Source organism: Micropterus dolomieu, linkage group LG10, assembly GCF_021292245.1.
Source record: "Micropterus dolomieu isolate WLL.071019.BEF.003 ecotype Adirondacks linkage group LG10, ASM2129224v1, whole genome shotgun sequence".
Classification (NCBI taxonomy): domain Eukaryota; kingdom Metazoa; phylum Chordata; class Actinopteri; order Centrarchiformes; family Centrarchidae; genus Micropterus; species Micropterus dolomieu.
Window position 1 is genome coordinate 23,338,324 of NC_060159.1, and position 11,188 is coordinate 23,349,511.

At 39.1% G+C, this 11,188-nt stretch overlaps 1 protein-coding gene across 5 annotated transcripts in view; it reads left to right on the forward strand.

Moving 5' to 3' along the window:
• Positions 1 to 11,188, forward strand: part of fam184ab (family with sequence similarity 184 member Ab) — a 144,826-nt gene that overhangs the window by 102,158 nt on the left and 31,480 nt on the right. For all 5 annotated transcript variants that reach the window (XM_046061143.1, XM_046061145.1, XM_046061144.1 and 2 more), the window contains exons 15-16: positions 5,554 to 5,707; positions 8,113 to 8,240. In XM_046061143.1, the coding sequence (XP_045917099.1) occupies positions 5,554 to 5,707; positions 8,113 to 8,240 (282 nt within the window). The remainder of the gene's footprint in view (positions 1 to 5,553; positions 5,708 to 8,112; positions 8,241 to 11,188) is intronic.

The following is an 11,188-nucleotide window of genomic DNA, read 5'->3' on the forward strand; positions in this document are numbered from 1 at the left end:
TTTTAAATTCAACAACAAAAAGGCTGTGAAAACTGTAGAGCAGTTTGTCTGGCCTAACAATGGCGGCGCAACATGGAGATGTCCAAGAGGACGGTGTATATAGATCGAAATAGCTCATTCTAAATCGGTTCATTATGTAAGTATACACGACTGAAAACATAGTTATGTATATTTTATTGCATTTCTGTCAATAGATCCTCCTTAATATTACACAATGAACCAGGAGCTCCTCCTACAGGCTGAGAAACATAAGTTAATAAAGTTAATAAAACCAAAATATAAATGGTCACATTCTATAAATCGGCCACTAATATTGTTGAAATCTTAGGTCATAGACGTAGGTCTCTTCTTTCGTTATTAATGATCTGATCTGAAATTGAAAAAGTTCACATTAAAAATCCTTAACTAAAATTCCCAACTTTTTTCTCCTCCATACTCAGTCCCAGTGTTCACTCATTTCTTACGGTCAGATACTGAAAAGGTTGTGCCTTTATCTCCGACAGGTTCCACTAGTGTAAAGCTCTCTGTTCTGGTCTGCCCCAGAAAGCTTTGAATAAACTGAAGATCATCAAAATGCAGCAGCTTGAGTGCTGACTAAGACCAGAAAGAGAGAACAAGTTCCAGCTGAGTCAAAGTCGATGTGTTGGCTGCGAGTTGATTTAGGCATTAAAATTCTTCTCTTGGGTTTTAAATCACTCAACAGTCTAGCACCTGAATACATATCAGACACGCTTTTAAGCTACATCCCTTTTAGACGCCTCAGTTCCCTCCACTCGGGTCTTTAAGTTGTCCTCTGGGTCAGGATTAAGACGTGTGCTGAAGCAGCTGGATCAGCCTGCCACAGGACCTGAGGACCACTGTCTCAGTGTCTCTCATGTGTGTTCATCCCTCCCTCTTGTTGGTCAGTATCCCCTCTTCTTGCTTAGTTAAATGGATTGACCCACCAGCAAAGTAACAAATATTGACTGTCCAGTAATGGAATGAAGATTGAACAACCAGGCCTCCACACTCAAACAGCACAGAGAGGAGAGATGGGGAGGTGACCGTAACAACATTACAGTCAATTTGTAATTATAGGAGTCACTGTGGTTAGAAGTAATTAATAGGCTCTCTTTAATTGAAGGTATAAAAGGTATTGTTTTTACTGACCCATGGCACAAAAAGACCAATGATCAATAGTAATGAATAAGAGAGATTAGAGGCTTTTAAAATGTACTTTCTCATACTGTGGCAAACCCTCCTACTTGTATATCTGGTCAGCGATTAGGATTAGTGGGGCTACTTTAAAGTCACAAGAACAACAGAACAGCCTTAGCTTCTGTTAGGTGACGTGTTTCTGAGTGAAAAAACATAGTATAATTACGAGAGGGATTTAAATTTAATCTTTAAGATTTGGTAGGATCACTCATTAGTAGGGGCGTGGCTTAAAAAAATTGCCACCATTCAGAGCCTTAAAGGACTTTTCACCTTCAGCCACACCTCCCTCACCTGCCTTGTTACATCAGGAGAAGGAGAAGGAGGAACAAATTAATAAACCTCAACTACTCTTCAAAAATGTAAACAAAGTTTTTGCAAAATGATACCCAAACCTACACCATTACATCACTAGCTACTACAAATCAGTACAACAGTCAAGTGCGATTTTATTAATATGAAGAGTGGAGTTCGATAGTCGCCTGAATCACTTTTGACTTGATACATTTACTGTATGTTGAATTCAAGATGATTAAAAATATAATCATAATATAAAAATATTGTTCTGGTGGTGATGACGCAGTGGATGAGACACCATTGTGTCCCTGAGCAAGACACTTAACCCCTAGTTGCTCCAGAGGCGTGCGACCTCTGACATGTATAGCAATTGTAAGTTGCTTTGGATAAAAGTGTCAGATAAATGAATAAATGTAAATGTAATGTTCTACAGGAAGAGAAAAGAGACAAACTGTGACATAAAAATACTATAATTTAGTTGTTTTTTAAATATATATTTGGCATTAACACATGATAACTGAAGCCCTAACACATGAACACAGAATTACAGCTTGTGTCTTTAAACATATATAATCATCAATTTAATGCCATATTTATTGTGATGCCCTGGTGTCATAATTACCCTAAACAAGTGGATCCATTGTTACAGAGTAGTACCACTGAAAACAGCAACGTGGAAAGGTTGACTTTGAACTCACACTGCATAAAAGCAGTGTGTTTCACAGGTACAAACATACAACAAGATTGTATAGCAAACATATTAACACAACAATATGTGCTGCACGCTGCCAAAACTCATGCCTCAACAGGAAACAAACTGCAAATACTTAATACAAAACATCACTAACCTGTGAAGTCAGTGAAAGTCATGGAAAGAACCTTTAGCATGTAATGGCTTGGTGAACGATGTACAGTAAAAGACTTAAGAACTCCGAGACAGACAGGTAAGGCAGAGTTAACAGGAATGGTGGACCAATAAAGCAGAATACATAATGGATGATATGATGAGGAAATGAGGCTAGGGGACAGGTGTGTATTTACTGTACTCGAGAGCTGATTATAAGGGTTTGGGAGCAGGTGCAAAAATGGATGTGGAGGCCATGTGGAGCTGAATGGCAGGAAACACTGGGTAGTACCGCCGGACAGGGAGGAAATAACAGGTTCTGAAATGGCATGAGAGTTAGTGACTGGCAGTCTGTTGTAATAGTGGTATCATTTTCAGTGGATACACAACTAAATACCGTGTGAACAACATTATCATCCATCCGCTCACAAAAACTTGTCATTAATGAACTGTAACATTTTGGTTTTGCATTCGGGGCTTTTTCAGTGTTCCCATGAAAACAGCATGGGTGCCCCATCAAACACTAAGAATCTGCTGTCCGCCAACTCAGAGTGAGGTTCATTTGAATATTCAGGGCTCTCTTCGTTCCATTAATCATTTCCCAAAGGCATTTCATATTGGCGATTTAAAATGCCACAGATGTCGCTGCCTACCTTCAATGAATATCATTTTCCTGTTCCTTGTTGATGGGTTTCTAGTTAAAATTTGCAAAATGGCACCTTAATATTTTACTGACAAAGAGAAATGGGTTAAACTCAGTGTGAACAGCAATTTTCTTGTCTGCAGTGGTGTGCTTTTTGGGCTTTGTGTAATAATGAAAATGAGATCTCAGATATTCTAAGACTGCTGAAGAAACAGCAGCTGTGTTTTCTCTTTAATATGAAACATTTCCTTCATTTGATAAATCCTTTTGCAAAGGCCTGTTGCTAGCCGACAATGAATTAAAGTTCATATTCAAAATGTACACAGAAAATATTATGGCAGGTTATGAATCACAACCACAAAATCATTGCTAATGCAGCTTATTGTCTGTATAAGAACCGTGAGATAAAACACAAATGAGAAATAAAATATGTATAGTACAGTCCAGCATTAAACAGTTTTTGTAAGATAATATTTGATGTTACAGTATCTCACAATTGTGAGTACACCCCTCACATTTTTGTAAATATTTGATTATATCTTTTCATGTGACAACGCTGAAGAAATGACACTTTGCTACAATGTAAAGTAGTGAGTGTACAGCATGTAAATTTGCTGTCCCCTCAAAATAACACAGCTATTAATGTCTAAACCGCTGGCAACAAAAGTGAGTACATCCCTAAGTGAAAATGTCCAAATTGGGCCCAATTAGCCATTTTTGTCCTCCCCTGTGTCATGTGACTCCTTAGTGTTACAAGGTTTTATGAATTATGTATGGATCTCTGGATAATAGACCATTTTCCTGTAAATTAAAAGTTGAACTTTGAGAGCGATCAATTAGTGAAGTTATTGTTGGTACTAAAGAAAAACAAAACAAAACAGCGCTAGGCTTAGAAATAGATACAGCAAATAAACCTTGAGTCTTATAAACTTACACTTACTCATTTGGCAGACGCTTTTATCCAAAGCGACATTTGATTGTATTATAGAGTTTAGGTAGATGGGTGCAGACCCAGTCATCACTTTGTATGCAAGCAACATACTGAAAAACTAGTGCACAACAACTTAATATTGGCTCTAGCAGTTGCATCCATAAAAATTCTGTAGTAAGAAAAACGACCTTGCAGAGAAACTCTGTGAAATCATTGTGATCAATCATAAAAACATTTATGGTAAAAATGATTGAATATTCTGATATGTTGTTAAGAAGAAGCCAACTCTGATCACCAACAGCTGGATGAAACTAACTGAGCACAATGTAATAAATTAATTGGGGCGGGGGGGTGTAATTAACAAAACAGTGGAAACACATGTTTTACTAAGAAATTAGTGTAGACCCTTGTTTCTTCCACCAATACATTAATGGATGTCTGTACACACAGAAAACTTTCAGTAAATTCAGGGTTTTCATCTTTCGTCTGGACTCTTCTGTGTTTTAGGAAATGTTTTGTACATAATGGTGGGAAGTGCACAGAGAGATTAGCTGACTGACACACGCCCATAATGCACCTAACTATCAAGTGTTTTTACTAATCCAGCCCCTTGTAGTTCAACTGTGCCATCACCTTTGGTCACAAAATGACCAGTAAATCTGCTGGGATATCGTTCATTTGTTTTCTCACTCTGTAGTTTAACAAACTTGTAACCCAATCCCAATATAATTTTGTTTAAAAATTGAATCACAAAATCCTTTATGACTTTCATCTGACTCCATAATTAAAATAGCAAATAGCAATATTAACTGTTGCTCAGTGTGACTGAGGAAAATATATTGAACTAAATGTCAGTATTATAGAAAAAGAAATGTCAAGTTGATTGAGTTACTTTTACAAAAAAGTCAAGGTAGTTCTAAAGTGAAATCTACTGAAACTGTCTGCAAACATTTTTACAAGACTTTAGATATAAGAGAATTGTCTGTGAGAATTGTATGTATTTTGACATAAGAGGTGACCTTAACCTCTATTTTCCTCAACAAAAAAGAAACAGTAGAAAAAACTTTATTAAATAAATAAATTATAGATATTACTTTGACTTTTTATTATTGAAATACTCTTCAGTTTAGAGACTTCCGATTGAATTTGGTTATAGTCAAGGCTGTTCTACACAGTAATCTATTGAAACTGTCACCAATACAGTTAATCTGAGACTGAAAATAAAAGGCTGAATGTTTTACAATGCATTTTGATGCATGAAGTGATCTTATCTCTTTTTTTTTCTCAAACTATACAGTAAAAATAGTCAGATGTTTCAGTGCAGTTTAAGTCAGTGTATGATTTGCCGGTTTGTCCTTCAGTCCTTACAGAGGATTTAAAATACTAAAATACTTCTCTATCTCTCCCTGCCTCACTTTCAATTTCCACATCTCTTACTTTTCCCTCCCTCATCATCTCCTCCTACGTCTTTTATCAACAAATCTTCTCTTCTTTTTCTCTACCCTACTTTCTCCTCCCTCTGGCACTCCCACTCTCTGTTTTCCTCTTTCTCCCTATTTCCCTGCCCTTCTATCCTCGCTCACCCTCCCCTGTTCCCCTTCCTCCCACCATCCCTTTTCCTCCCCCTCTCATCTCTCCCATCAGGACTTGGAGGAGCGTCTCCGCCATCATCACCATGCAGAGCTGCAGTCTCTCAGAGAGGCTCACCGCCAGAGCATCGAGACTCTCAAACAGCAGTCAGAACAAGAGCTGCAAACACTCCGCTTTGAACTGGAGGACGAGGGCAAAGCCATGCTGGGTACGGTCTTAGAGTGTGTGTGTGTGTGTGTGTGGGTTTGTATGTGTGTGTGGGTACACACATTAAAAAGATTCCCCGTCCCATTACCTTTTGACACATTTCCTTGTTCCATAAAATTACTTAGGAATGCACCGATTTAGGGCACCGTGAATATTCTGAGAAGTAAAAGTATCCTTTCATGTAGTAAATAGTGATGTAAGTTACTTCAAAATGCCCAAGTACAAATTTTGCAATGTCACCATACCTGTCTTTGCATAACACACGGCTGGTTTCTTATATAAATATAATTATAAATTGAATTAATTATAAGTATAATTTTTGGTCTTTTTTATTAATAAAACTGACCCTTACTTTACGTATTTTAGAGGCTAAATGACCTAATAGGTGCAATAAATTGTACCCATCAAAGTATGTCCACAAAAAGTGCTTGTTTTGCTGTTATCCATGCTTTCATGTGCTTGGTTCATGAGTGCTCCTGGCTGTTGGAGTCACATGAGGCCAAGTCTGAACAATTGTTCAATCTCAAAAAAAGCATTGTAGGTGGGGGAAAAGTGGTGTCTTAGCCCTCCTCCCCTTTTGAGAAATGGTGTCTGTATCCATCACCCTGATAACGACCCCACAGATGTTAAGGCCGCATCCACACTAATGCATTTTCGGCGAAAACGAAGACCTAAAATGGAGGAGTTTGAAAATGCTGCCGACCCCGTTTATAGGTTTAAAACTCCGGAGGGCAATGATGCAGACGCTCAAGTTTGGCTCTCTGATTGGGTCTTATTAGTCGTGCAAAGCAGAAACACAAATAACACTTATAGCCTACACTTGTACTGTGTATGTCGCCATAATTACTTTGTAACGCCTCCCAGTCTGTTTTCTGCCGCCACAGCCGCTTTTAACTCCCGTGTTGCATTCAGTAACAGTCCCAGCTCGTTATTGGTCCATGACAAAAAATATCTTGTGCCGTTCTTCGTCTGTAGTACTTTATTCTTTTGCCAAATCTTCTGTAACTACGGAAGGGAGAGACCATCTGCTTCATGTTTACACCGCCACGCACATGCCCAGTGTACGGCCACTAGATGCGTGTTTTCAGTCGTTTTAATATAGACGGACATCAACTCTGATACGCAGCTAAAACGCTGGTGTGGACGGAGATCGTATTATTAAAACTGTGTGGATGGGGCATAAATAGCTGGGATTCTGATTCAGTCAGAACTGAAGAAGCCTCTTGAATGAGAGGTGAAACGTCTTCAACAAAGTCCAATTGCCCTTGATTTTAAACCACCTTGGACAACTATGACCTGTATGACAGAGAATCTTCACAGACATATTGTAGTTAATATGCAATTTTATATTACAAATCCCTTAAAAGCTTATCGGGTCAACAACTCCACTCAACATTGCAGATGGGGCACTGCATTATTATGGTCAAATTCTCACATTTGCTCACATTGACATTTTACATCATGGACAATTCTAATACACTGAACTTCAGACAAAACTAGAATGGATTGAATACGCACATTCTTTGATTCATGTGGCTGGCACTGTCACTTTAAAAATACTAAATGGTGCAATCATAAGGTAATGTAGGAACAACACTTAAATAAATACCTAGTAGACTGTTTGTGAAGTACAATGAGAAAATCATCGGAAAGTCGAAGAGAGACCAACACAACTGGAAAGTGAAGTAAAATCTCAGCTTTAGCCAGTTTTTAGTGCACACACCAGTACTGTGCTGTGAAAAATTGTCTCCCATTAACCTTCATGTCATGGTCCTGACACTGGAGAGCTGCATCCATCTATCTCTCACTTCCCACATCCTGACATCCTTTTATTGCCTTTTTTCTCGTTTATCTCTCTCCCACTCTGTTTCTTTCATCTTCTCCTTGTTTGAATCTGTTAGAGACGTGTGTGCTCAGTTGGGAGTGTATGTGTGAATCCTGGGTCTTTTTCTACATATTTTCATGATTTAAAAAAACTGCGGTGATCAGTCAGAAATAAGCTTTCACTGCTGTATTTCTTTATTCTGATATTTTCAATTGGTCTTTCATTCAAATAAAAAGCTAATAGCAGCATGTGGTCCCCCTCTATACATCTTCAAACCATTAGACTGTTTGCAATGAAAGGTGTTCATTGGAGTGGGGATTAAAGGCCACTTGGGTAAAGGCAGGCAAAGCACTATGCTTTATGTGCAAAATAAAAAAAATACTTTTTATTTATTTTGTCATAAAAATGCCTTTGCATCTAATGAGCACTTTTTGCAAGCAGACTAAACGGTGGAGGAGGCTTTTTTTCAACAAAGACATAAAATCCCTGAATCTAACATGTGCAAACACACTTTGTCTCCTCATGTGTGATATCTTCTGTACAAATAAAATATGATTCTTCCATCACACCTTGCCCATCAGCCTCTCTGCGATCAGAGTTGAACCACATCCACGCATCGGCCATCGAACACCTGAGACAAACCCACCAACAGGAGTTAGCTGCTGCCAAGATGGAGCTGGAGAAAACACTGGAGAACAACCGGACACAGGTAGGACCAGTTAATCATGGAAGGATCTATACATGTTAAAAACTGTCTGAACTGCCTGTTTAATGAATACAAATCAAAACTTCACAGCTGTCTCCACAAAAACTCATTAGTTGATTATAATAACAACAACATTTGTGGACTCAACACCAGCTTTATTTTTTTGTTGGCACATGGAAGCAAAGCAAAAAAAAAAAATAGCCTCTGTAGTCTCTAGTTCTCTTTCTTTCATGACCGGAGTGAAGATTGTGCGACTAGAATAAATAAAATAATAAATGCACAATGTGTAGACACCTCTGAATAGGCTTTCACACTATTAAACACATTCACCCACAGTCTCCAAGGAAGCTATTGTAGTGAGAAAACCAGAAGGAGACTCATATCTGTATTATACACATGCAGAAGTTACTGATAAGATATTTAGAAAGCTGTTTGTAATGCCAATATGTTTGGAATAAAGCTGCTGACAGCTGATTAATAAGATTTCAATCCTGGTTTATTTAGTGACTCCCATGGTAACAGTGATGGTAACAGCTATTTAATACTTTAGGTCCTACACATCTGCGGCCAGCAAACACTCGTTGAGCAGATACTTTTTTAGAAATACAACAGAGGAGCGTCTGGTCAATCTGTTTACACGGTCTGATTTCGATGTCACAGTACAGTGCAAGTAGCTTTCCGCACAGCAGCAGAGGACAGTAAAGTTTGTTGTTGCCTGCAGCTCCTCATCTCACAGCTCACTGTGGCTGTTCTTGTTGTTGCATTTCTGCCCGTAATATTTCAAACTGACCTCCTGTCAAAAAACTGCTGAAAATAACTGTTGGCTTGTTTTGTAAATGCATTTATGAACAATCACACCAACCGTGGTTTCCTTTGACTATTTCACAATAAAAGCCATCCCATGCTTTTACTTTGAAGCAGCAGTAGGAACAACTAACAATTAAAGAGGTCATATTATGCTTTTAGGCTTTTGGCCAAAGGAGTTCCCATCTCCCACAGAAAACTCTGCTCTGAACTGCCTGAAAACAGCTTGTTTGTGGTCCAGTCTTTTCTTCTGCTTTCTTGTGACGTCACAAGAAAATACGCCTCATAATGCTCACCTAGCATCTAGTCTCACACGCCCTAAAAAACACAGGTGGAAAAACACACTGATCTGCAGCACACAGTGACAAGACGTCCGCCTGCTGCTCCTCTCCCTTCCAAACACTAGCTACCCTCCAGGCAGTCAATGGACATAAAGTTGTTACTGTGATGTAGAGACAGAGCTCAGTTAAAACTTTATGGATATTTGTTTTTACAGATTAATAACTCACCACTCTGAAACTCTTGCTCTAGTCCATGTTGCTAAGCTGGTTATACATACAGCTGAATCGAAGCTGTTTACTGGCTTCTCACTGACCCGCCCATCTCTGCTTCTTATTGGCTAGTAGTCCTTAACTAGGAACTGCGCATGTGCAACTCCCAACAAAGATCTTGTAGATGTATCACTCCATAGCTAAAACGAAGGCTTCAACACACAGGGTGAAAAGAGGAGCTGTAGCAATGTACTGCTGCAAATACTGTTTGATTATATAAAAATCGTCAGGATTATAACTTTCCAGTTTTATAGTTCGCCAGAGGTGAAGCTGAAGCGTTTAGTCGATTAGTGCTTAATAGTTGATCAATCAAGTTCTGACCATCAAAAACTCATCTTTGAAGATTGGACTGACAAAACAAGCCATGTGAGAACAACATCTTGAACTTTTGGCAGTGTTTACTATTTTTTGACATTTTAAAAGCTGAATTCAAGTCGAGGCAAGTTTATTTGTATTGCACATTTCAACAACATGGCAATTCAAAGTTTTGAGTTAAATAGATAATAAAAACAGGACAAAACAGGACAGTAGAAATTACAGGACAAGTAATATGTCACTAGATTTTTAGATTTTCAGGGTTTTTACAATTTTTCAGCAGTCAAACAGAAATTAAATGGGGATGACGACTATGTAAGATGATGTAGCCACACATAACACCTGCCGCCGGCTCACAAACACACACACACCACCTGGCAGGCTACCCTCTTACCATCTCTTGTAAATCATACTAATTACCGCAAACACTATGGGTCCCTCTGCCATCACCTTGTGATACAGATGTTGTAGCAGTGCACAGCTGGTTGTCTCTAATACCCCCCACATTAAACCATCAGTCCCTCTCATCTTTTGTTGCCAAGGCAACAGGGAGTCAATTGAGTGTTACAGTCTGAACTTTCTGTCAGTCATAAAGCCGTAGCAAATACAGTGTCTACACTGTATGAGTTCAGATTTCTGCAGTAGACAATGTGAATCTACTTGGACCCCCAAGTAGATTCACATTGAGTCACATACCCTGACTGAGTCAGATTTGTTCCCAGGCACATGTGTAACAAGATTTGAGTTGTTTATTTAGTTTAAACATGTAATTGTGTAGTCTATGAAGATTCTCAGTCATCCAGGTCATAGTTATCCAACGAAGGTTAAAGTCAAGGGCAACTGGACTTGGTTGAAGATACTGGAAGACGTTTCGTCCCTCATCCAAAGGACTTCTTCAGTTCTGACTGACTGGCAGGGAAACTCAGCTATTTAACCTCAGTGGGGTCGTTGGCCCGGGTCATCGATACCGCTGGTTCGTTAGTGTTCCTGGTTGCTGTGACGACAGTCGTTATGGTCGTTAAGACTACCGGTGGCCAAGACTGAACGACCATCGTTGGTATCTTCACCTGAGGCCAATAGGTTACGTTTGTTGAGTTTCCTGGGAAGTGATGAAAGGACAGCATTGTAAGTGGGGGATAAGTGGTGGCGTAGACCCCCTCCCCTGTTCAATGACGGCTTCTCAACCCTGGTGTAGATGGCTTCCTTGACACCTCTTTCAAACCATCCATCTTCTCTGTCTAAAATGTGCACCTGGTGGTCCTCAAACGAGTGTCCTCTGTC